The sequence below is a fragment of the Typopeltis vanoorti genome, chromosome 11 (genome assembly GCF_054136105.1).
Source record: "Typopeltis vanoorti isolate ZY-2024b chromosome 11, IOZ_Tvanoo_1.0, whole genome shotgun sequence".
NCBI classification, from domain to species: Eukaryota; Metazoa; Arthropoda; class Arachnida; order Uropygi; family Thelyphonidae; genus Typopeltis; species Typopeltis vanoorti.
The window spans coordinates 25,830,597-25,858,149 of NC_143559.1; the positions used below are offsets into that span (position 1 = coordinate 25,830,597).

Genomic DNA, 27,553 nt, shown 5'->3' on the forward strand with positions numbered 1-27,553 from the left:
GACTAAAATGATTCTCATCTGAAAAGAGTACATTAGCCAACTAATGTCTTGTCCAATTTTTATGAAAAATATGCTCTAAGATGAGCTGTGGATAAAGAGATGCAGACTACAGGCCTTCAGGCATATAGGCCTACTTGCTGCAGACGTCTTGCCACAGTTTGTCGAGATATCTGCATACCTGTACTTGAATGGCCTATTTGCCATTCAATGGAGCCAACTAGCAAGCTGACCTGCCAAGGTGTTGATTATGTTTTGCTGTTAACCAAAAATCTGAATTCAAACTCCGTGGCAGAATGCGGGTGATCTCTTACCAAACATCTGGAACAAATTCCACTGGTGAAACACTGCCCAGAGTCTGGATATAATGCTATGTAAACTTTGTCAATATCAGTAATTCTGCGGCCTTCTTCAAGCTTTCCAATAATTCTTCCCAACATGAAATCATCTAGATTTGAGACATTACTTCAAACTTCCTTGAGTGTCTTGTCCAATTACCATGTGAACCCTTTGTGAGCAATTCGAAAATTTGAATGTGTACCTACTTTTTACTCGAAATCATTAGTTATACAAATTGCCACAAGTTGATTCACCTGAATTTGCAGTTGTAATCTTCAGAAATAGTGGTCATCCTTAGGTTTTGGACACCACTGTATATCTGATGTTATAAAAGTGCTCTGTCCAGGCTTCACTAAAGTAAATATTTTTTCGTCCAGTTTTACTACTCAGGCCATTTTTAAAAACAAGTTCCTGTTTTTGAACTTTGTTCTTTTCTAATTCCCCCCCACCCCACCTTTTTTTAAGCAAAATAAAAAATGATGGTACAACATGACAAAATTTCATGCCGGCTGGTGCGTCGCCCGGTTAAACAAGACCCCCGTTGTTTTCGCCAGGGAACCAAGGCTAACAGCGAAAAGTCAGCTACTGGAACAAATCTGAAAGCACACCCCAACTCAACATCACCAAAATTAAAGATCGGTACTATCAACGTAAGAAGCCTGAATGGCAAAGAAATGGATCTAGCTGAGGAATTAGATAATTACCAGATCGACCATAATAGGGGTGACTGAAACAAAAAAGACCAAAACTGGTGAGATCTTTCTGAGCAATAAATACAAAATGTTATATTCAGGCAATGACAATCAAGGAAAAGAAGGAGTAGCCATAGTATTCAACACAAAATATGAGGCTAATCTTCTTGAATGGCAGTCAGTCTCAAGTAGAGTAATGTGGGCAAATATGAGAATGGGGAACTGGACAATGAGACTTATTTGTGCCTATGGTCCCACAGAAGGTTCTACTAAGGTAGAAATGGAGGAATTTTTGATACTTTAGAAAAAGCAACTGACACAATGAAAAAGGAAAAGTTGGTCCTTGTTGGGGATCTGAATAGCAGAGTAGGAAATGATTGTCAGACATACAAAAATATTTTGGAAAAATTTGGAGAAAAGAGCAAAGCTAATAATAATGGCAAATACCTGTTGGATTTCTCGTCAGGACATGGACTGGTTATTACTAACACCATGTTCCAACATAAAAATATGCACAAATTCACATGGAGAGAAGAGGCTAGGAATTAGAAAAGTCTCATTGACTATGTGATTGTTGATAGTGATGTTTTCTCCCTGGTGCAGGACACCAGAGTGTACAGAGGATTTGAAATTGGAAGTGATCACTATTTAGTCTTGAGCAGGATAAAATTGAATTTCATATTGAAAAGAATAACATGTAAGAAAGTTTTAAAGCGAATAAAAGTTGAGCAGCTCTCAGATGTGAACTGTAGACTAAAATACACAAAGATTATTGAAAAGAAAATGAAAGAGTTTGAGAACAGGAATCAAACCCTGGAGATTCAGTGGCAAACTCTGAAGAAAACATTGATTGATTCTGCCAGAGAGGCATGTGGTGAGGTTGTGTGCAAGGATAAAAAAATTAGAACTCCCTGGTGGACACAGGAAGTTAAAGAGGCAGTGAAGGAAAAGAAGAAAGCATATCAAAAGTTCCTGGAAAATAAGTCAGCTTTTATTCTTACAGAATACAGAGACAAATGTAAGAAAGCTAAACAGTGTGTAAAACTAGCTAAACAAAAGTCATGGGAGGACTTTGGCAAGAATATAGAAAATAAATATCAAGAAGGTGGCAAATTTTGTGCTATAAAAGGAGTTAGAGATGATAAAGGTGACATTAACACAGGAGAAAAAGATATCCTTGAAGTATGGAGTAATTACTTTGAAAAACTTCTAAATGAAACAAGCAATGATGACAGCACAGTGATAAAAAACACTGACCAGGCATGCAGTCAGGAATACATATCCATACTTGAAGTAGAAAAAGCCATCAAAGGCTTGAAATGTGGAAAGGCAGCAGGAATAGATGATATTCGACCAGAAATGCTGAAGTATGGTGGTATAAAAGTTTCACAGTGGCTGCACTGCTAGTTCAGCAAGCCTGGACAGAGGGACGAATTCCCGATGATTGGAGTAGAGCTCTCATAGTACCCATATATAAAAAAGGGAAATAAAACTGAATGTGAGAATTACAGAGATATTTCCCTACTGAGTGTTCCTGGCAAGATCTATACAAGTATACTTGAGAAACGGTTGAGAAGAATTGTGGAAGAAAAGCTTGGTGAAGAACAAGCTGGATTCAGGCCAAATAGAGGCTGTCAGGATCAGATCTTCACTTTACGACAAATAGTCGAGAAAGCATGGGAATATAACAAAGATCTGTATTTAAGTTTTGTCGATTTGGAAAAGGCATATGACAAGGTGCCAAGAGAGAAGCTAATCAATACGCTGCAGTTATATGGTGTCAATGGGGCATTATATCAAGCAATACTTAGTCTTTATTTGAGTTGTAAGTCAGCAGTTAGAACTGAAGGAAGTACAGGAAGATGGTTTAATGTTAAATCTGGTGTGAGACGAGGATGGGCATTATCCCCTCTGTTATTCATTATCTATATGGATCACATTATGAAGGAAAGTGGTATTAAACCTGATATCAAAATTGGAGATATTAATGTCTGCTCTTTGGTTTATGCAGACAATGTTATACTTCTAAATAAATCTGCTACAAGTCTGCAAGATTCTCTGACTAAATTGAATAGCTGTTGTAATAGATATGGTATGAAGGTCAGCAACAAAAAGACAAAGACAATGAAAATAGGTAGAATCATTGAAAATGTCAACTGCTTTGTGAACGGAGAACATGTGGAACAAGTGAAATATTTCAGCTACTTGGGCACGATTTTTAGTGAAGATGGTAAATTAAATATGGAAATAGACAACAGAATCAGCAAAGCTGGTATGGTGGGAAGTCAATTAAATAAATTCATATGGAATAAGAGAGAAATTAGCCGGAACACTAAATTAGCTGTGTACAAGACAGTGTTCAAACCAGTTTTAACTTATGGATCTGAGAGCTGGGTCAGAAGTAAAACACTTGACCAAAGACTACAGACCGCAGATATGAGAGTCCTGAGAAAGATTAGAGACGTGACCAGATGGCATCAATGGCAATATCATATTAAAAACGAGGATATTAGGAAAGAACTTGACATTGTCAGCATCCAGGAATGCGTTAGCAGAGCTAATCTCAGGTGGTATGGTCACTTAAATAGAATGGGAAAGGAAAGATTAGCAAAACAAGTGTTCTCTGCCAGGTTGGCAGGAAAACGACCCAGAAGAAGACCAAGATATAGGTGGATTGATATGGTACAAAGTGCCTTAGACGATAGAAATATAAGATCTGATAATGTTGGAGACTTGACAAGTAACAGACTGATTTGGAGGAAAATTGTAGATAGGAAGTTAGTAATGATGTAAATTTTTCATGTAGTTCTGTCATATCCTGTACACTCCTTGAGGGTACATGGCAGGAATTTGATGATGATGATGACCTTTTTTTAAGTCAACCATTATAAACTCAAGAAGCCATATAAGCTTGTACAGGTATGCCATTCACAAATTCCATACTTCATGTAAGATTCAAACCTACAATCTTTGTAGTCAACATACAATGGCTTTTTTATCAACTGAGCTGCGAAGGCAGTCATTTATATATTGCAATAGTCATTTTATTTATTTATTTTTATTTAAATAACAGTCCCAATCACAAAAGATTGGAAACATATATAGACTTTTGAAAACATCCATGTTCCAATTAGTAACAAAGCAGAGATGTAACTCAGCTACCCAAGCTGGAACTCTAATGTAAACTACAAACCTAGATCTGCAGTTTACATTTGAATTATTGTTAGTTTCAATCGTTTTTAAGAATTCTGTTTACTGTTTTTCCCTATGATTCTGCATGGATCATATTTCCTATTTCAAATCACTGGTAGGATTGTCACCAAACTGGCGTGAAGATATTGCTTACAACAATAATAACACAACCGATAAAAGGCTTTTCATATTGCATACTTATTCACACGATTCATGTGAAGGTGAACATATGATTCATATTTTTATAGCAGAGAACGGTATTAGTTATAACCAGTTTGAATCCTAAGCACAGAACAAATTTTTTTTTAATCATTTTCCTACATATTTGTACAAATTCTTCACCAAATCTCACATATTTTCTATCAACAAAATTTCTCATCTCATACCATCTACAAAATATAACCTGTCTCTTCTGTCTTTAGCTAGTGTTTACCAGATTTCTTGTGAGTAATTTAACATATTTTGGGCAGAAAGGCCGTTCTGTGGAAAAAATAATTAATGAACTTCAATACTACATTATATATCTTAAACCTCAAAAATCTGGTCACATCATAGTATTGATACTAATTGGAACTACATCTGTCTTCTGTGTAAAAGCAATTTTTAGACATGAATATCTCTTCAAATAAAACTGTAAAACCCTTTTACACTGTCTAATCTGAATCAGAATGATTGCTTTTCTCTCTCCCCCCCCCCCCTGAAAGTTTGAGATATTCTCATCTTATGTAAATAACTAACATACACAGGGTAGTTCATAGTATAGTATATATTGTTCATAGTATAGTAATCATAGTATTGATACCAAATGGAACTACACCTGTCTTCTCTGTAAATGCAATTTTTAGATATGAACATCTCTCTCTTCAAAGAAAACTGTAAAACCCTTTTACGCTGTCTAATCAGAATGATTGCTTCTCTCTCTCTCTCTTGAAGGTTTGAGATATTCTCATCTTATGTAAATATTTTATCATCATCATCAAATTCCTGACATGTACCCTCAAGGGGTGTACAGGATATGATAGTACTACATGAAAAATTTACATAATTACTAACTTCCTATCTACAATTTTCCTCCAAATCAGTCTATTACTTGTCAAGACTCCAATATTATCATTATCAGATCTTATATTTCTATCGTCTATGGTACATTGTACTGTATCAATCCACCTATATCTTGGTCTTCCTCTGGGTCGTTTTCCTGCCAACCTAGCAGAGAACACTTCTTTGGCTAATCTTTCCTCGCCCATTCTGTTTAAGTGACCATACCACCTGAGATTAGCTCTGCTAACGCATTCCTGGATGCTGACAATGTCAAGTTCTTTCCTAATATCCTCGTTTTTAATATGATATTGCCATTGATGCCATCTGTTCACACCCCTAATCTTTCTCAGGATTCTCATATCTTCGATCACTAGTCTTTGGTCAAGTGTTTTACTTCTGACCCAGCTCTCAGATCCATAAGTTAAAACTGGTTTGAACACCGTCTTGTATACAGCTAATTTAGTGTTCCGACTAATTTCTCTCTTATTCCATATGAATTTATTCAATTGACTTCCTACCATACCAGCTTTGTTGATTCTGTTGTCTATTTCCATATTTAATTTATCATCTTCACTAAAAATCATGCCTAAGTAGATGAAATATTTTACTTGTTCAACAGGTTCCCCGTTCACAACACAGTTGACATTTTCAACAATTCTACCTATTTTCATTGTCGTTGTCTTTTTACTGCTGACCTTCATACCATATCTATTACAACAGTTATTCAATTTAGTCAGGGAATCTTGAACTTGCAGCAGATTTATTCAGAAGTATAACATTGTCCGCATAAAGCTCATATTAACATCTCCAAATCTGATATCATGTTTAATACCACTTTCATTCATAATGTGATTCATATAGATAATGAATAACTGAAGGGATAATGTACATTCTTGTCTTACACCGGATTTAACATTAAACCATCTTCCTGTACATCCTTCAATTCTAACTGCTGACTTACAACTCAAATACAGACTAAATATTGCTTGATATAATGCCCCATTGACACCATATAACTGTAGCATATTGAATAACTTCTCTCTTGGCACCTTGTCATATGCCTTTTCCAGATCGATAAAACTTAAATACAGATCTTTGTTATATTCCCATGCTTTCTCAACTATTTCTCGTAAAGTGAGGATCTGATCCTGACAGCCTCTATTTGGCCTGAATCCAGCTTGCACCAAGCTTTTCTTCCACAATTCTTCTCAACCGTTTCTCAAGTATACTTGCATAGAACTTGCCAGGAACACTCAGTAGGGAAATACCTCTGTAATTCTCACATTCAGTTTTATTTCCCTTTTTATATATGGGCACTATTAGAGTTCTACTCCAATCATCTGGAATTCGTCCCTCTGTCCAGGCTTTCTGAACTATGCAGTGCAGCCACTGTAAGACTTTTATACCACCATACCTCAGCATTTCTGGTCGAATATCATCTACTCCTGCTGCCATTCCATATTTTAAGCCTTTGATGGCCTTTTCTACTTCAAGTATGGATATGTATTCCTGACGAGTGTTTTTTACCACTGTGCTTCACTGCTTGTTTCATTTAGCAATTTTTCAAAGTAATTACTCCATACTTCAAGGATATCTTTTTCTCCTGTTTTCATGTCACCTTTATCTTCTCTAACTCCTTTTACAGCACTCTTTCCTCCATTTCTAAGCTTCTTCAACAACCTCCAGAATATCTTACCACCTTCTTGATATTTATTTTCTATGTTCTTACCAAAGTCCTCTCATGACTTTTTTAGTTGCAGCAGCAGCTAAAAATTTTCAATAGAAGTTAGCCAAAATTATTGAAGATGGTGAATATTGACCCGATCAAGTGATGAAATAGGATTGTTTTGGAAGAAAATGCCTGGTCGAACTTGCATCGCAAAGTCTGAGAAGAAAGCAAGTGGGTTTAAAGCAAGCAAAGATCGGGTAACATTGTTACTTTGTAGTAGCAATGCATCAGGAGATCGAATGTTGAAACCCCCTCCTAGTAAATCGATCTCTAAGACCACATGCTCTAAAAGGTATATACACATAAACTCCTACCACCACCCAACACAAAAACTAGGTGTCATCAATACTCTAAAAAACAGGGCTCTGAAGATTTGCTCCAGTGAACAGGCACTGAAAAACTAATTTAAAGTGATCAGCAATACTTTTCAAAAAAATGGATAAGCCAAAACACTATTAACAAAATTCTCTACAAGACCTCAATAAAAAAACGACAAACCAGACTACAGTAAAACTATAACCATTCCCTACATTAAAGGGACATCAGACAAAATAAACAGAGTATTACAAAAATACAACCTCAAAGCCACCTTTAAATTTCCTGCAAAATTAAAAAGCTTACTCAACTCATCCAAAGACCCACTCCCTACGCTGGCCCATCCTGGTGTATACTGTATTTACTGCACCTGCAACATACCATACATAGGAGAAACAGGAGGCACAATTCCGATCAGACAAAAAGAACATAAATGACACATCAAATATAATAATTATGGTGAAGCTGACCTTTCTGATCATGCCCTGAACACCTTACATAGAATTGACTGGAAAAGCACTAGTTGTCTACATCACACCAAAACATGGTATGAACACAAATTTAAGGAAGCTTGTCAGATCATTATCAATCACCCCAATCTAAACAATAACGATGGTCTAAAAATCCCATACATATGGAACGCATATATTCGTCCCACGAATCCTTCCTCTCTAAGAACAACTATAAACAGGACTGTAGAAAATCCGGGATCCTAAATCTAAAATAACAACTTTAATACTAAAAAAATAGGACATCACTGCTGTTAAAGAAAAAATCTATAAGAAAGAATGTTTATTCATGTTGTAATTTATAAATAATTTTTTGTTTTTAAATCAAAAATAACAATTGTAATAATAGAAATAGGACATCACTGTTACTGGAAGGAAAACCATCTGTAAGCAAGAATGTTTATTCATGTAATTTTTTTTATTATTATTTATTTATTTATTTTTTTCACTAGAGGTCACGCCAGTGAATAGCATGTGATCAAATCATTGTTTCTCTAGCTTACGGTTTGAAATATAATGTAGCTTGTTATATTTATGTATGCTCCAGATGATGATCTTGATATGAAGATCATTATTAAATTACTTAAGGAATTGAACAACGTAGCTACGAATATAAATTAAATTATACTTTAATAAATATTTCCGATATTTCGGCAACGTCACGTTGCCATCTTCAAATGGAACTTACAAAAAAAGGCACATGCACGTAGGCAATAAAACACAGTAACTGAGAATGAAGAGATGAAGCTATTGTTTCCCTAAAAGTCCTGATGGTGCCCTCTAGTGGGCTAAGTAGGTGTTCTTGGCCATTGGGATGAAGGTCTGCTGATGTAAGCCTCCCAAATTTGGGGCAGTCGCATACAATCAAATTTGTTGAGGTTTGGAGAGTTTCTTAGGGCTGAGGCTGATTCCATAAATAGTCTTTCGAATTTGTATTTGCTACAGTGTATTACTGTAGCTTTCTTGCACCGTATTCTGCAGTATGCATTCAGAGCATGGTCTGCAAGACCAGAATGGCTGTACTTGTGAAAAAGGATGTAGTCCTTGTATTCAGAAATTCTGATATTCGCTGTCCTGCCTGTTTGGCCAAAATAAGACAGTTTACAACTGCAAGGGACCTGGTATACACCAGGTAGGTCTAGGGGAAGTGGTTGGTCTTTAGTGGAGTGGATAAGGGATGCCAATTTTCTGTAAGGATTGTAACAGGAGGTCAGGTCATGTTTTTTAGGATTTTTGTAATTTTTCCAAGGTGCCTCGTATATAGGGAATGGTGATGGATTTAGAGTAATACTTGTTGTGAACAGGGAGAGGGGGGGATTGTGGTTTATTGGTTTCAATATTTTTTGGATTTTTTTTTAGGGGGGGAGGGGTAGCCATTGGCTGAGAAAGTGTTGAGGATGTGATTTAGTTCAGTGTTTAGGGCTTGTCGTTAGAACAGATTAGTTTAGCCCTGTTGTATAGTGTCTTAACAACTCCATATTGTTGTGGGGGGGGGGGATTGTTGGTGAATGTATCTGCCTGTATGGGTGGGTTTTCTATAAACTGAGAAAACCAAGGTTCCATCAGGCTGGCGGGCGACTAGTGCGTGTCTAGGAAAGGGAGGCTGTTGTTTTCCTCTTTTTCCAGGGTGAACTTGATTCTGGGGTGATGGTTGTTTAAGTGTGTTAAGAAGGAGAGGAGTGTTTCAGAGCCATGTGGCCAAATAGCAAACACATCATCAACGTAGCGAAGCCATATGGTTGGTTTCTGTGGGGCAGAGGCTAAGGCTTTTTCTTCAAAGGTCTCCATAAAGAAATTGGCCAAGGGTGGGGAGGGTAGTGAACCCATGGCTGTCCCCTCTATTTGTTTGTAGAATTTTCCCTGCATAACGAAATAGCCTAAGTTCATTGTGAACTGAGATAGGGCTGAGATATCGGGAGAAAATTTAGCTTGGATTAGCTCTAAAGTTTCCTTGAGTGGGACATTTGTGAATAAGGAGGAGACGTCAAAGCTGACCATTATGTCAGTATGTTGGAGTGTAAGGTTTTCTATGCTGGCTTTGAAGTGGGCTGAGTTTTTTATGTGTGATGATGGTGTGTTGCTAGTATAGTGTGAGCTCTTTGGCCAAATGTTGCTAATTTGTATGTGGGGGAATCAATGCCATCCACTATGGGACGTAATGGCACATTTTCTTTATGTATTTTTGGCAGTTGGCATAACCAATGTATAAGCCTGTCTATGAGATATGAAGATCGAAACGTCAGGATAATAAAAGAAGTTATTTTAACACGGTTGTAGAATCCATAATTTTAAAAATGAATGCTGATCACCATGTAACACTAAAAGAAAGGATCTAAAACAGCTGCCGATACATTGGAGGGCTAATACAAATGCCTGGGTAACAACTGCTGTATTTACTGAATGGTTCAATAATTGCTTTGTACCACAAATGGAAACATATATGAAGCAAAAAAGCTCTTGATTTTAAAGTTTTATTAATTGTTGACAATGCACCAAGTCATCTGCATTTAGAACATCCAAATGTGCAGGCAGTGTTTTTTCCACCCATTACAACAAGCATTATTCAGCCATTAGATCAAGGCATAATTGCTACTTTTAAAAAATATTACATTAAGCACACTCTTCAATTTATATTGGATAAACTAGAAAATGAATCATTAACCCCTTAATGCACTCAATCGAGTTAACTCGGATCCAAGAAACTGAATTTTTTCCGTGCACCCGAGTTAATACAGGTGACCGTGAATTTTGGTTTCACATATAAATACAACTGAATATACACGCTAAACAATTTTGTGCCTATTTTCTTTCAGCCGAGAAGAGTTGCCAATGGCGTGTATCAGCTATTTCGTTTGCGTTTGCACATTTTTTGTCCATGATTATAACTGCCTAAATTTCTTCGAGCTTTTTTTTGATGATCAACTGATTCAATGTGTTGTGGATGAAACAAAAAATATGCGAGTCGTACCTGTGGTAAAGAAAAGAAGACTTCTTGGTATGACACAAATCCAAATGAAATCAGAGTATTTTTGGCTGTTGTACTTTTGTAAAGTATAGTAAGAAAACCAGAATGCCGTCATTATTGGACAAAAAATCTATTATTATATACACCATTTTTTCCGGAATGTATGAGCGGATAACACTTGAAGGCCATAAAACAATTTCTACATTTTTCAAATAATAATGAATTTGATACAGCAAATCACCCTCGCCCAAAACTCAACAAAATCTGGCCAATTTATGAAGATCTGAATAGAAAATTTGGCAATTTGATTACGCCAGAGAAATTGGTGACTATTGACAAAAGTTTATTGCTTTATAAAGGTCGTCTGGGATGGGTGCAATACATTCCTCTCAAAAGGGCCAGATTCGGCATAAAAACATACTTATTATTATTACTATTATTACGGGCAACTCCAGGGAGTCATTAGACTCATCGGGGGAGGCCCCAAATCATATTCATCACAACTATCTCACATTCATACAGTATCTATCATACCTCGCCTTAAACTCATTCACTGTCACAGCATCCACTACAGACTCAGGGAGTGCATTCCACTCATTCACTACTCTAAAAGTAAAGAACCCAGCTCTAACACCTTTACTAACCACACTTTTGCCCAGTTTCCATGGATGTCCCCTAGTCCTCCCACAACCAGCCCTGTTCTCAAAAATATCTTCTGAATTAATTTTATAGAAACCCTTTAGTAATTTGAATGTCTCAATCATATCTCCCCTCCTCCGCCTATCAACCAATTTTTGCAACCCACAAATCCTCAACCTGTTCTCATACGGTTCATTCCACAGACCTGCTATCATCTTGGTCACTCGCCTCTGGATCCTCTCCACCTCCTCCCCATCAAGAAGAAACCTCGGTGACCAAATCTGAGCACAGTAGTCTAGATGGGGTCTTATCAAGGCTCGATAGAGAGGAACAATAACCTGCTTGTCTCTGCTTGTCAACGTATTCTTCAGCAACCAAGTGATTTGATGAGCTGTTTTGGTCACTTTTGCAATGTGTCCCCTAAATTTCAATTCCTTATCCACCAACACTCCTAAATCTCGTGCCTCATCAATTTCCTGGAGCTGGGTTCCACCAATGCAGTAAACTGCCTCCAATCTTTTCACCCAAAATGCATAACCTTACATTTTGCCACATTAAACTGACATCCATTCTCCTTAACCCAGACCTCCAATCTATCCAAATCATCCTGCAAAATTTTGACGTCATCTGCATTCACTATTGCCCTACCCAACTTCGCATCATCCGCAAACAAATGAACTGTTCCTCTCAGATCATTTCCTATATCATTTATGAACAAATTAAACAGCAGTGGTCCAAGAACAGATCCTTGTGGCACACCACTAGTCACAGGCCGTCTTGTGGACTCTACTCCCGAGTAAACCACTCTCTGATATCTCTCCGTCAACCACCCTCCTATCCATCTCACCAACCCTATGTCCATTCCCATATGCTGCAATTTACTGATTTGAATTCCATGTGGAATCCTATCAAAGGCCTTGGCAAGGTCCAGTAGAATCACCGTAAACCCATTACCCTTATCCAGTTCAGCCGTCACTGTGTTATAATACGTGAGCAAGTTACTGAGGCATGACCTACCCTTCACAAAACCATGCTGTCCCCGATACAGTATCCCATTTTCTTCTATCCAATCTTGTATTTTCCTCTTGACTATTTTCTCTAAGACCTTGACAATGATTCCTGATATGCTAATCGGTCGGTAATTTACAACAGCAGTCTTGGAACCACCTTTATGCAGTGGAACTATTTTCCCCTCTTTCCACCCGCTCGGGACTAACCCAGACCCGAGACTCAAATTAAACAAAATGGTCAAGGGTACTGACAATTCTTTAGCTGCTTCTCGTACAACATGAGCTGGTATACCATCCAATCCCACAGATGTATTGACATTGAGGTTATGCAATAGACTACTCACCTCCACTTCATTAACCACAATTCCCGTATAATCTACTGGTTTATTCGTTTCTGCAATGTCACCACCTGGATGATATACTTTTGCAAAGTGCTCACTCAGTAACTCAACTATCTCAACTGATTCAGTTACCTCCCTACCATCGGCATTCTTTAAAATCAATCTGCCATGTACATTTTTCCTTTTACTTGCTACATATCTAAAAAACTGTTTAGGATTCTCTTTAGCCTGCATGACCAATGTTCTTTCGTAACCCTTTTTCGCTTTTCTTACCACACTCGTCACCCTTCTGGCCTGCGCTTTATACCGTTCATGTGCCTGCTGGTCAACCTTCTCCTTAAATTCCCTCCATAGTTGTTTCTTTTTTTGCAACTCAAGCTTAATGGTGTTATTCATCCATTTAACCCCTACTTGATTTATTATTCGGACTCTAGGTATACAGTCAGCCATTGCTTCATGCAAGCACTTCTTAACTACCTCCCATGCACTATCAACTTCTAGTCCTTGCAGTTGTACATGCCATGGCACTGAACCAATCAAACTCCTAAGCTTGTCGTACTTTCCCGCCCGATAATTCCACATGTACCCTGTCTTAATTGAAAATTCTACACCTTTAGCCACCTCCCAAGTTAAGACCCTATGATCACTCTCACCGATTGGTGGCAATGTGGTCATATTTGTTACAGCCAAATCCTCAGATGTAATTACTAGGTCAAGCACTCTCTGACCCCTAGTATTTTCCATTACATGCTGTCTCAGATAGTTATCCCTTAATAACCGCATAAAATCCAGTTCCTTCCTCCCGTGTGTCCTCTCCTCACTCCAATCAATGCGACCATAGTTGAAATCTCCCATAATAATCACCCTCCTTCCACCCATTTCTTCTATTTGCTTGTGCATACTGTCACCACCATCTTTTCCATCACCTGGTCTATAGCAGCACCCAATTGTATATTTAGTTCTGCTAGCCACAATCTCACACCAAATGGCCTCAAATGTGCTCTTTTCTCTATCCTGCAATTCAACTTCTATTCTCCTTGGCTGGAGCTCATCAGCTATCATCAGCAATACTCCTCCCCCCATTTTATTCTCTCTGTCATTCCTGAACACACTATACCCATCACATTCAATCCCACTAGTTATATCATCTACAGTCAGCCATGTTTCACTAATACCTATAACCTGTGGTCTGGAAGTGCCAACCATGGCCAAAAACTCTTCCTTCTTGTTCCTAATACTCCTAGTATTAGTGTACATGAATTTAAGACCCCCATTAGCCCGAACCCTACCTTGATGCTTTATATTAACTATCCCACTCTGATTTGTTGTCCTTATTTGCTCTGGCATATTATATTCATTCTTACATTCAACTTCCTCCATAAGGACTGTATCTCTACCCCCCCCCTAACAAATCTAGTTTCCCTGAATTTGCACATCCACTACATTCAGCAACACTTTCTCAAGTCTTCTTACACCGTATCCATTCAAATGCAAGCCATCCATCTTATATAGATCCTTTCGCCCATCAAACTCACTCCACACATCCACAAATTCCACACCACTCGTCATACATAACCCACGCATAAAGTCATTTGCAATTATAGCCCTCCTTTTAAACATTTCACTGTCATACTGTGGCAAAAGACTAATCGTTCTAACTCTCTCACTCTTTTCTTTTGCTACCTCAAACAATTCATTCAGGTCTTCTATCATTTCCATTTTATCTCCTTTCAAATCATTCGTACCTGCCACAACAATCATTTCTTTCACCCTTTCCTTTTGCTCTCTAATAGACGCAGTTACGTCCTTTATGGTCGCACCAGGTTGGTACGATTTTGTCAAGTCCTCTACTAACACACCTCGTACTAACGAGTCTCCATACAGCACTCTATCCTTCATTTTGTTCATGTTCACATTCATACGTCTATTTTTCCTGTCATACCTTTTATTATTGGTTGGTTCATTCAGTCTACTTTTGTTCATGCACTCTAGCTGCTGTTTTGCTCTTTCTATCGCACTATTCAACAACGCGATCTCACTCAATGCATCTATCTCATCTTTTTTGTTCTCCGAGAAACCATTTATACTATCATTCACACTTTCTACATTCACACTCTCACAATTTTCATGTACAACCTTGCCGTTTCTTGTCATATCCCTATTTCCTTCATTTTGAAGGTTGACAAAAATATCACACTCACGATCCGAAATACACTTCAATTCCGCATTCTCCCTACATTTTCTACACACATTCAATCCTTTATCATCATCTAACCACACTCCGACCGCACTCTGCAAAGCGTACATTTCACAGCTAGTACACTGACTCATTTCTTTTATGCTACCGTTCTTAGATAACGATGGCGAACCTTCATTACTGGCCGCCATTTTCCTACGCACAGGTGCCATATTTATCTGTAACGTGTTTTGTCAAATTAAACGTTATAACACACCAAAAATAGACGCACTAAAATACGCAAGGCAAACAAAACAAAACTACACAATATTAAGTAATTTGTATCGATAACTGAAAATGATACTTATCTTATCTGGAGCTTGCACGAACACTACTCATTACGAATTCATCTAGCGGCGACTTCCGACATAGATTATGTTATAAAACACTTAGTACACTAACCACGTTAATAAAGCTCTAATAATATACCAAAATTATTGAATCCAAAACACCAAAACAAAAAAAAATTGAATCCAAAACACCAATAAATCAACAAAAAACACAAATCTCTCAGGAGCTCTCCGATAGCACGACCGTTCACCAGCTAGCCTCGACACCAACTATCTACACCGACTCGACACCAACTATTATGTGAATCACCAAGTGGATATGTCTATAATTTTATAATCTATACTGTCAAGAATACCATTTTGGACAGAGATTTTAGATCTTCCAATGTCTTCACAAGTAGTGATGACTTTGATGAAACCTTTATTGAATAAAGGTTATTGTTTGACTATGGACAATTTCTATAATTCACCTGGATTAGCAGATCTATTGATAATAAATAAGACTGATGTTTATGCAACATTATGCGTATCATGAAAAGAAGTACCTAGTGAATTGAAGAATAAAAAATTGAAAACTGGAGAAGTAATTGGTTTTCAGAGAGGGAAGGTGTGTGTAATGAAATGGAATGACAAGAAGGATATCTCCCTTATCTCTACCATTCACACTAAATCAATGGTAGATATAGAGATGCGAAAAGGAAGAATAAAAAAAAATCGCAACTTGTGTTGGATTACAACTACCATGGGTGGTGTTGATCGTGTTGATCAACACTTGTCTTCGTATGTTGTACCCAGAAAGAGAGACAAGAAGTATCATAAAAAGATTTTCTTTCATCTCTTAGAACTGGCACTGTGGAACACTTTCATGCTTTACCAAAAATCTAGCGGTAAGATGGATTCACTTGATTTTCGTCTCAAAGTAATTGAACTCTCCATTGAAAAATATAAAACTACAAGCATTTCAAGAAGTGGATGTCCATCAAATATCCCAACACCACTGAGATTATCTGCACGGCATGTTCCATCTTTCATACCACCAACAGAAAAGAAAGAAAACCCAACTTGCCAGTGTTTCCTCTGCTCAAGAAAAAGGAAAGAACACAATAAAAAGGTTCGCAAAGAAACAAGATATATGTCTGTACTGACTGTTTACTAACTCAGTTTAGCAAAGTAGATGCAGTTTAGTTAACCTTTTTTTGCAAAAAGAGACATTTTTTGTGTTTTTTTCCAAGATTTGTTAATGTTCTTTTTTTGTGTATAAAGAAAATAAAGAATAAAAAAATAGGCGGAAAAACGACCACTTTCTGATTTTTAATTGGTGCGTTAAGGGGTTAACAGTAACTGAAGTTTGGAAAAAATTTTCTATTTTGGACTTCTTAAATCATGTTGCATCTGCTATCGCTAAAATAAGACCACAAACTTGGTCTTATTTTAGCAGCCAAAAAATGCCTGCTGGAAAGCAGCTTGGCCTGGATGTGTTGCAAACAGTGCCACCATGCAAACTACATTATCAGTTGAAATCATTACTTTGGCACAGGAAATTGGTGCAGAAGTTTTTGATACATTTAGCCATAATGATGTATATGAATTGCTTGTGGATAATGCATTAAGTGATGACGATATTATTGGATATCGATTAACTTTAGATATCGTCAGAGATGCAGAAAATGATAGTGAAGAGGAAGAAAAATCTGTCCCCCTCACTGCAAATATAATTTGAGAGGGTCTTGAACTGTGCAATAAATTGGAAAATCATTTTCTTCTTAATGACACAAATTCTGAACGAGCCTTTAAATTCCACGTGAGCTGAAGTATGTCTGGATATCGCGAGCTGTATAAAAATTAGTGAAATCATCATCATAGCAAAGCTTAATCACTGATTACATTGTCAGAAGAAAAAAAAATCAGCACAAAACGAGGGTGAAGCTAATTCTGTTTATGAAAAACCATTGCCTTTACCATACAGATCTGATGCACTGACCATCTCTTCTAGTGATGAAAGTGATTTTGCACCAGTTCGCAAACGTTGCCAAATATTGTCTAACAGCGACGATAATTCTGATCACAAAATGTAAAAATTTACTTTTCAATAAAATTAAATGAATAAAGCTTTAAAACAAACTTAGGCATTCTTATTTTCCTGAATTTTTATAAACTTTTTTATGCGATTTTAGGTTTATTTTAATTATTGCTTCAGTTTTATGCGGTTTTAGAAAATTATGGAATGTATTCCTAATTTTTCAACGTAAGTTAGATCTTTTTTGGCGATTATCTGTGGAACGTATCTACCACATAAAAAGAGACCTGACTGTATATATATATATATATATATATATATATTTTTTTTTTCCCTATGATTCCTAAACATGCAGCAAATGTTTCAAATGTCAACCGGTTACTGTATTTAATTAGTATTCCTGTCTCTTTGAAATGCTTGTTCTTCTTTCTGCACACTGATGACACTGTTAATTTCAGTACAAACTATTTGTGCTATTTTCATTCAAGTTTTTAACGTGCTTTTTTCTTTCCTTTTTATCATTTTGTTTATCTTTATGCTCTTCTCAAACTTTTCCAGCAAGCTTGGATTCACCTTTTACTCTGCTGTTTTTTTTTTTGTTGTTTTTGTCTATTGCATTTCTAACTTTGAAATGAGTCAAAGAATTTCTCTAATTCATTCTTAGCAAATCCAATGAAACTGCACTAAGTATGATGAAATTTACTGCATCTTATTCAAGAGATTTATCTTCATTGCTCAAATGGATCAATTTAAACTTATTATTTAGAAGGAGCCCATCTGTTTCAGTCTTCTTTATTTAAGTTCCAGCAATTATGATAACACAAAATATCTGGAATTCCTCTAATATATTTACTTTTTTTTTCTTAATGCATTAACGATATAACAGGTATTTTACTATGTGCTCACTTTGACAAGACAAAAACATAAGCTGCCTCATTTCTGTCAAGAAAATAAACAGTCTGGAACCTAGAAATACCCCACAAAACATGAACATTTGATTATCTTATACTGCAAGTTTTCTGTTTCAGCCAAATTGAAATACAAATGACTGCGATGTCCAAAACTGTCAGCCCATTCTTATTTTTCATCCAGCTTCCAAATAGTAAGATGAAGACAAAGAGTACAAGCTCCTCAATTTCTTATCCATCACAGGATATCTGGAATACCTCTTAGTTGCCCAACTTTGACTCTCCAGCAACTACCCATTAATGAGGAATTTTTAAACATCCCAAATTCAAAACAAATGCAAATTATCTTCTCTGTTATTTTGGAATCAAATTTTAGAAAGATTAAAAATAAAATAAAATAAAATAAAATAAAAAAAAACTCATTTGGTGAATTTTCATAAGAACCAATGTTCATTTAATCTGAATGGTTAAATGAAAGTTATTTTAGATTATAGAACAAGGTCATCAACTGAGAAATGCACTTTATCACTTTATAATGTATAAATGACATTTATAGTGTACAGTGGGTTGATATGGTTTGCATTCAATCCCTCTTCTCCATTTGAACCTCTTGAAATGCTTATCAATTACATCAGTTCCATAAATTACAAATGATACATTGATACAATGATACATCTGCTTATTAGTCATGAGCTGTTTCTGAGATCAGAAACAGCTCATGACTAATTAGAAGATTAAGTCTTCCAACAGCTTCCTTACCTGCCAGCTGACACGGGTGCTCAAATTCTCAACAATAACTCTATATTCTGTTCGGGTTGGAGGACCATACCTAAAAAAAAAGAAAGAAAGAAATTGAAAATATTTTACTGATATTATATTACAATTGCATTAACTAAAATAAGTTATACTTCACTGCTGCTTATGAAAAGGAAGTTCCGATTTTCCCCACCTTTTTTTTTTTTGCCATTCTTTTATCCTAAAAAGTCAGCCAGATCAAAATTGCAAACAACTTTTCAGCTGGATATCTGTTTCAAAACTTATAAGTATAACATCTTATAAGAAGTTATGTAAGACATTTTTCCAGTCTTATGAACATGTATGAGTACAAAGAATGCATAGCATAGTCTGAATTACAGTAGTTCCCAGCTTTTAGACCTGAGTGGTTCCTGGAAACCATTGTCTAAATGAATCCTCAATTTCCTATAGGCTCTATGTCGTGAATCAGAGTTATGTTCCTGGAAATACAATTCTATTCTTTATGAGGGTGCTTACTGTAGAATGAGATGAGCAAAACTTGGAGGAAAGATCAATCACTTTCATCTCAGATTCATGAAGGCTAAAATTTCATGCTTCTCTTCTAATGTTAAATTGGTTTCTATTTTTAAGGATTCATCATCATCAAATTCATGATTGTACAGGATATAATGATAGTACTACATGAAAAAATTACATCATTAATTCACCTACATCTCGGTCTTCCTCTGGGTCTTTTTCTTGCAAACATGGAAAAGAACACTGTTGTGCTCTTTTTCTGTTTAAGTGACCATATCACCTGAGATTATCTCTGCTAACACATTCCTGAATGCTAACAAAGGCAAGTTTTTTCCAGACATTGTCATTTATAATGTGATACTGGCATAGATGTCATTTGTTCACTCTGTTAAACTTTCTCTTCTCGGAACTCTCATATCTGTTGTCTGCAGTCTTTGATCAAGTATTGTATTTCTAAACAGGCTCTCAGATCCATAAGTTAAAATTGTTCTGAACAGTGTCTCGTATACGGCTAATTCAGTGTTTTGACTAATTTCTCTCTTATTCCATATAAATTGATTCGGTTGACTTCCTACCATACTGGCTTTGTTGATTCTATTGTCTATTTCCATATTTAACTTACCATCTTCACTAAAAATTGTGCCTAAATAGCTGAAATGTTTTACTTGTTCTATAGGTTCACCATTCAAGATACAGTTGATGTTTTCAATGCTTCTGCCTATTTTCGTTGTCTTGGTCTTTTTTTTATTGCATTTTCATACCAAATTTATACAACAGTTATTCACAATTTAGTCAAGTAATCTAGCAGACTTCTACTGTACTTATTTAGAAGTATAAGACAATCTGCATAAAGTAAAGAGCTATGATTAACATCAACAATTTTAACATAAGGTTTAATACCCCTTTCTTTCATAATATGATTCATATAGATAACGAATAATAATGGAGATTATGTGGACCCTTAGTGCATACCTGATTTAACATTAAACCATATTCCTATAACTCCTTTAATTCCAACTGCTGACTTAGAGCTAAACATTATATTCAGGCAATAACAATCAGGGAAAAGAAGGAGTAGCTATAGTATTCAACACAAAATACGATGCTAATCTTCTTAAATAGCAGGTAATATCAAGTAGAGTGATGTGGGCAAATATTAGAATGGTGAATTGGACAATGTGACTTATTTGTGCTCAGAAGGTTGCTTAATAGAACCCACAGAAGGTTCTACTAAAGTAGAAGTGGAGGAATTTTGATGCTTTAGAAAAAAACAAATGACACAATGAAAAAGGAAAAGTTGATCCTTGTTGGGGATCTAAATAGCAGAGTAGGAAGTGATTGTCAGACATACAAAAATATTTTGGGAAATTTAGAGAAAAGAGAAAAGCCAATAATAATGGCAAATACCTGTTGGATTTCTGCTCAGGACATGGACTGGTTATTACAATGTTCCAACATAAAAATGTGCACAAATTCACATGGACAGAAGAGGCAAGGAATAAGAAAAGTCGCATTAACTATGTTACAGCAATCCCTCGATTAATGCATCATTTTTTTTTTGATACCCAAATTTGATTAGTGCACCTATATACGTCTTAAAAATAAATGTTACAGATTTAAAAAATTTTCGATCTAAACATTTTTTATGGCTAACTATTTAAAAAATCACTCACCAGGATGAAATAATTTAGTTACCGATTTGAAACATTTTACAAATTATTTTTTAATAGCATACTTAGGGTGACCAGATTCAGATTGGTTGTGGGGTATCATACATAGATTTTGGGGGGTATTCATGGTAAGGATTTGGGGTATTCATGATTAGGTTTTGGAGTATTCATTATTGGCCTTGGAGATAATCGCACAATCAAACATAAAGAACGAACAATTATAATAAGATTATTTTATTTCTATATTTGTAGATTTTCACAATATACAAATACAGAAAAAGCCATCAAAGGCTTGAAATGTGGAAAGGCAGCTGGAGTAGATGATATTCGACCAGAAATGCTGAAGTATGGTGGTATAAGAGTCTTACAGTGGCTGCACTGCATAGTTCAGAAAGCCTGGACAGAGGGACGAATTCCCGATGATTGGAGTAAAGCTCTCATAGTACCCATATATAAAAAGGGAAATAAAACTGAATGTGAGAATTACAGAGGTATTTCCCTACTGAGTGTTCCTGGCAAGATCTATGCAAGTATACTTGAGAAACGGTCGAGAAGAATTGTGGAAGAAAAGCTTGGTGAAGAACAAGCTGGATTCAGGCCAAACAGAGGCTGTCAGGATCAGATCTTCACTTTACGACAAATAGTCGAGAAAGCATGGGAATATAACAAAGATCTGTATTTAAGTTTTGTCGATCTGGAAAAGGCATATGACAAGGTCCCAAGAGAGAAGCTATTCAATACGCTGCAGTTATATGGTGTTAATGGGGCATTATATCAAGCAATACTTAGTCTTTATTTGAGTTGTAAGTCAGCAGTTAGAATTGAAGGAAGTACAGGAAGATGGTTTAATGTTAAATCTGGTGTGAGACAAGGATGTACGTTATCCCCTCTGTTATTCATTATCTATATGGATCACATTATGAAGGAAAGTGGTATTAAACATGATATCAGAATTGGAGATGTTAATGTCAGCTCTTTGCTTTATGCGGATGATGTTATACTTCTAAATAAATCAGCTACAAGTCTGCAAGATTCTCTGACTAAATTGAATAGTTGTTGTAATAGATATGGTATGAAGGTCAGCAATAAAAAGACAAAGACAATGAAAATAGGTAGAATCATTGAAAATGTCAACTGTCTTGTGAATGGAGAACCTGTGGAACTTGTTCCACAGGTTCTCCATTCACAAGACAGTTGACATTTTCAATGATTCTACCTATTTTCATTGTCTTTGTCTTACTACTTACGCACGATTTTTACTGAAGATGGTAAATTAAATATAGAAATAGACAACAGAATCAGCAAAGCTGGTATGGTGGGAAGTCAATTGAATAAATTCATATGGAATAAGAGAGAAATTAGTCGGAACACTAAATTAGCTGTATACAAAGCAGTGTTCAAACCAGTTTTAACTTATGGATCTGAGAGCTGGGTCAGAAGTAAAACACTTGACCAAAGACTAGAGACTGTAGATATGAGAGTCCTGAGAAAGATTATAGGCATGAACAGATGGCATCAGTGGCAATATCATATTAAAAACGAGGATATTAGGAAAGAACTTGATATTGTCAGCATCCAGGAATGTGTTAGCAGAGCTAATCTCAGGTGATATGGTCACCTAAACAGAATGGGCGAGGAAAGATTAGCAAAACAAGTGTTCTCTGCCAGGTTGGCAGGAAAACGACCCAGAGGAAGACCAAGATATAGGTGGATTGATACGGTACAAAGTGCCTTAGACGATAGAAATATAAGATCTGATAATGTTGGAGTCCTGACAAGTAACAGACTGATTTGGAGGAAAATTGTAGATAGGAAGTTAGTAATGATATAATTTTTTCATGTAGTACTATCATATCCTGTACACCCCTTCTGGGTACATGGCAGGAATTTGATGATGATGACAAATACATGAAACACAGAGTTGGCCAAATTTTAGTACAATTAGTCAAATTCATAGCAAGTCTTTAAACAAATTTTAAATATTTTATTTTGGCAGTTATGAACACTAATGTAAACTTATAGAAATATTCTCATGATATGCTTTGCATAATCATTTACAATATAAATTCAGTAAACCTGATTTATTTTATCAAAAGAAAAGTATTTACCTAACAATATTTGTTATTCGAGAGAATTTCTTTTAGTAACTTTTCATTTTTTAATACAACTGCATAAAATTCTTTGCATGACATATTGTAATTGGTTTTCACCAGTAATTCTCCCTCAACAGTTTTTAGGTCTAATTTTGTATAATAATAATAATTCCTTGTCTCGACACACACACATGCCCAAAAAAAACACAACAGTCTCTCCAAATGCTTGCACCCTTCTGCATCAAATGCAATCCATCTCTTGCATACAGCTCCCTTCTACCCTCAAATGTACTCCACTCATCCACATATTCCAGACACTTCAAGTATGGATATGCATTCCTGACTGAATTCCTGTTGAATGTTTTCTACCACCATACTGACACTCCTTGTTCCATATAGCAATCTTTCAAAGTAATAACTCTGGACATCTAGAATATCTTTATCTTCAATTTTCATATCACCTTTATCATCTCTGATTCCTTTTACACTTATCTCCATTCCTAAGCTTTTTCAATAACCTACAGAATATTTTGCCACCTTTCTAATATTTATCTTCTATGTTGTTACCAGTCTTCCCATGGCTTTTGTCTAGCTAGTTTAAATGGTGCTTTGCTTTATTACACTTTTCTCTGTGTTCTCTAAGAGCACAAGCTGACTCACTTGCCAGGAACATTTGATATGCTTTCTTCTTTTCCTTGACTACCTTTATCCTTGTAGACAAGGATAAAGGTAGTCAAGGAAAAGAAGAAAGCTCCTCACCACATGCTTCTCTGCCTAAATTAATCAATGTTTTCTTTAGGATTTGCCAATGAATTTCCAAGATTTGGTTCTGTTTTCAAACTCTCATTTTTTCTTGAATAATGGTTGTGTATTTGAGCCTATAGTTCACTTCTAACAGCTGCTCAACTTTGATTCTTTTCAAAACTTTCTTACACATGTTTCTTTTCAATTTGAAATTCTATTTTATATTGCTCAACACTAAATAGTGATCACTTCCAATTTCAAATCTTCTGTATACTTTTGTATCCTGAATCAGTAGGAAAACATTCTATATTCTCAAATATAAATATTTTCTCAAAATATTTCCTGTATATAAATAACTTTAAATTCGATTGAAAATAAATGAAGTTATAACAGTTGGCTACAACTGGAGGCTTTAGACTAATTCCCTCTGAACCTGTAAAGCAACCCTGTCACATCAATAATTTAAAAAATAAAAATCACACACACACACACACACACACACACACACACACACACACACACACACACACACACACACACACACACACACACACACACACACACACACACACAATATTCTGTGAGGTAAAACTCAATTATTGGATAAAAAATGAAAACAAGCTGATTCACCTATTAGACATTATTCATACTAATTAAAATATTTTATTCTCAGCTTTCATCTGAGAATAAAATTTGTACTAAAGTAAAAAAATCCGAATTGCTTCATTTCTATGGCTTAGTATTTCATATCATAATAGAAAATTATTCTAGACAAAGTCAGGCAATAGTGTAACGATGTGGAGACTGCAAGATAAGAATGCAAGTCATAAATCAATGATTATAAACATGATTTGGAGAAAATAACTAGAACATTACAGGAGCCAGTATGTCCTAACCTGAACCCAAAAAAATATTTGTGGGATGAAATAGAAATGACTAAGATGTCCTTCTTCATTATTGGAACTTACAAATGCTTTAAATAAGGAAGAGCACAATACCACCCACTTCCAGAAATTAATAGAAAGTTTGCTGTAATATACGGACTTATGGCCAATTTGAAGTGGGGGGGAGGGGATAACTATTAGTTTGTCAATAAATATGTTATGTATATGCTTTGTTTATATCAGATTATGTGTAACTTTTTGGCAGGATTGTGTATTATTATTTAGGCCTCCAAGGAGTCAAAAGACTCATCGCAGGAGGTCAGTCCTTCCTAGGAAACAAAGTCTATCATACCACTCCTTAAACTCATTGATCATTCTCACTCTCACCACTCTATCAGGCAATGCATTCCATGGTTCAACCACCCTCCATGCAAAGAAACCACTTCTCACCCTCTTGCTTTGCCAGTTTCCTTTCACAACTTCCAGGGATGGCACCCTTGTCCTCACTCCTTTCCACTATTCAACCAAGCGAAAGAACTCCCCGTTGTCAACCCTCTAACCACCTCTCAACAGTTTAAAAGTCTCAATCATATCACCTCTACTTCTTCTACCCACCAAATTCTGCAGTCCACATTCCCTCAGCCGATCCTCATAACTATCATTGTACAGTCGTGAAACCATCTTTGTTATCTGCCTTTGTACCCTTTCCACAGTTAATTTAACTCCTTCAAATCCTGGGGACCAAATCTGAGAACAATAGTCTAAATGTGGTCTGATCAGGGTCTTATACAATGGAATGATAACTCTTATCTCTGCAGGTCAGCATCCTTCTCATTATCGCAGCAATCCTCTGTGTTACCTTCACCACCTTTGCAATATGTCCCTTGAATTTCTATCAATCATCAACCCCAGATCTCTGGTCTCCTCTTACTTCTTCCAGTATATCTCCTCCAACAGAGTATGCAGCATCCCATCAATGTGTCCCAAACCTCAAGCCCTTACATTTTGCTGCATTAAGCTGACACCCCATTCATTTGCCCATCTGTCTAGCTTATTCAAATCCTCTTGCATGACTACCAACATCTGCACTATTACTAATAGTGCATTATCCAACTGAATATCCCCCTGCAATCCATTGACAATGTCATTGATATAAAGGTTAAACAATATAGGTCCCAGTGCTGAGCCCTGTGGGATCCCACTTGTAACCCTCTGCTTCCTTGAAACTGTCCCACCATACACAACTCTCTGATACCCATCAGACAGCCAATCCTGAATCCAGTTGACCAACCTGACATCCAAACTCAAGTGCTGCAACTTGAATATCAGCTTATCATGTGGCACCCTGTCAAATGCCTTTACTAAATCCAAGAAAATGGCAGTATATGCCTTTCCCTCATCCCCTGCTCTTGTAACTTTATCATAAAAGGCTAGCACATTACTAAAAAAAGAGCGCTCTCTCTCTCACAGATAACATTATCCTCATCTGCCCAATGTTGTATACAATCCCTAACTAATTTCTCCAAGGTCTTAACAACTACTGATGACACACAAACGGCCTATAATTAGACACTTCAAGTCTGTTATCGTCCTTATGCAATAGCACTATCTTACCTTCATTCCATTCCCTGGGCACCTTTCACGTAGTCGGACTTTCATTGAAAAGCCAGGACAAAGGAGCTGTCAGTTCCTTAGCACATTCTCTCAAAACTCATGGTGAAACACCATCCAGTCTCACAGCATCCAGAGTACTCAGTATGTTGAGCACACTCTCCTCCTGCATCTCTAAACCTTGAACCTGTCCTATCCCTCTAGTATTCAAATTGACTCCTCCAGGATGAAATACTCCAATAAAGTGTTCATTGAACAATTCCACTATAACCTCTGCATCAGTCACTCTATTCCCATTTTTATCCCACAATGTCATTCTTCCACGATCATTTCTTCTCATACTGGCCACATAGCTAAAAAATTCTATAGGATTTTCTTTGGATCTTAGGGCCAATCTCTTCTCATATTCCAGATTCACCTTCCTTACCATACTAGTCACTCTCCTGGCCTGTGTCTTATATTCTTCATGCATCTGCTCTTCATCTGTCTCCTTATATCTTTTCCATAGCCTCTTTTTCACATGCAGCTCCTGTTTAATATTGTTTGTCATCCACTTTACTTCAAATTGTGTCCTCTTCTTCACCTGTGGAATACAGCTTACTATTGCTGCTAACAAATATTCCTTCACAATTTCCCAAGCACTAATGATATCCAGGCCTTCCAATTCCTCCCTCCATGAAACTTCCCCAAGTTGATGTCTAAAACTATTATAATCACCTGCCTTATAATTCCACATATGTTCCCGTTTCTTTGATACTCCTGCATGTCTATTCACCTTCCAAGTCAAAACCACATGGTCACCCTCTCCAACTGGTGGGAGAAATGTCATCTCAGTTATCATCAACTCTTCTGATGCTATGACCAAATCCAAAACTCTTGTTCTCTCTATTATATGTTGCCTAAGATATTTGTCCCTCAAGAATTCTAGAAATTCCATTCCCTTATTGCTACATGCATCTTCCTCTCCCCAATTTATACTGCTGTAGTTAAAATCTCCCATAACAATCATTCTTCTTGCACTTGCCAAACTCGACTGTGTAAACATCTCCTGGTCCCCAC

At 36.4% G+C, this 27,553-nt stretch overlaps 1 protein-coding gene across 7 annotated transcripts in view; it reads right to left on the reverse strand.

The window, feature by feature from the left end:
* Nucleotides 1-27,553, reverse strand: part of LOC150101392 (serine-arginine protein 55-like) — a 247,624-nt gene that overhangs the window by 106,689 nt on the left and 113,382 nt on the right. For all 7 annotated transcript variants that reach the window (XM_090400002.1, XM_090399999.1, XM_090400001.1 and 4 more), the window contains exon 5: nucleotides 18,980-19,049. In XM_090400002.1, coding sequence (XP_090256128.1) covers nucleotides 18,980-19,049 — 70 coding nt within the window. The remainder of the gene's footprint in view (nucleotides 1-18,979; nucleotides 19,050-27,553) is intronic.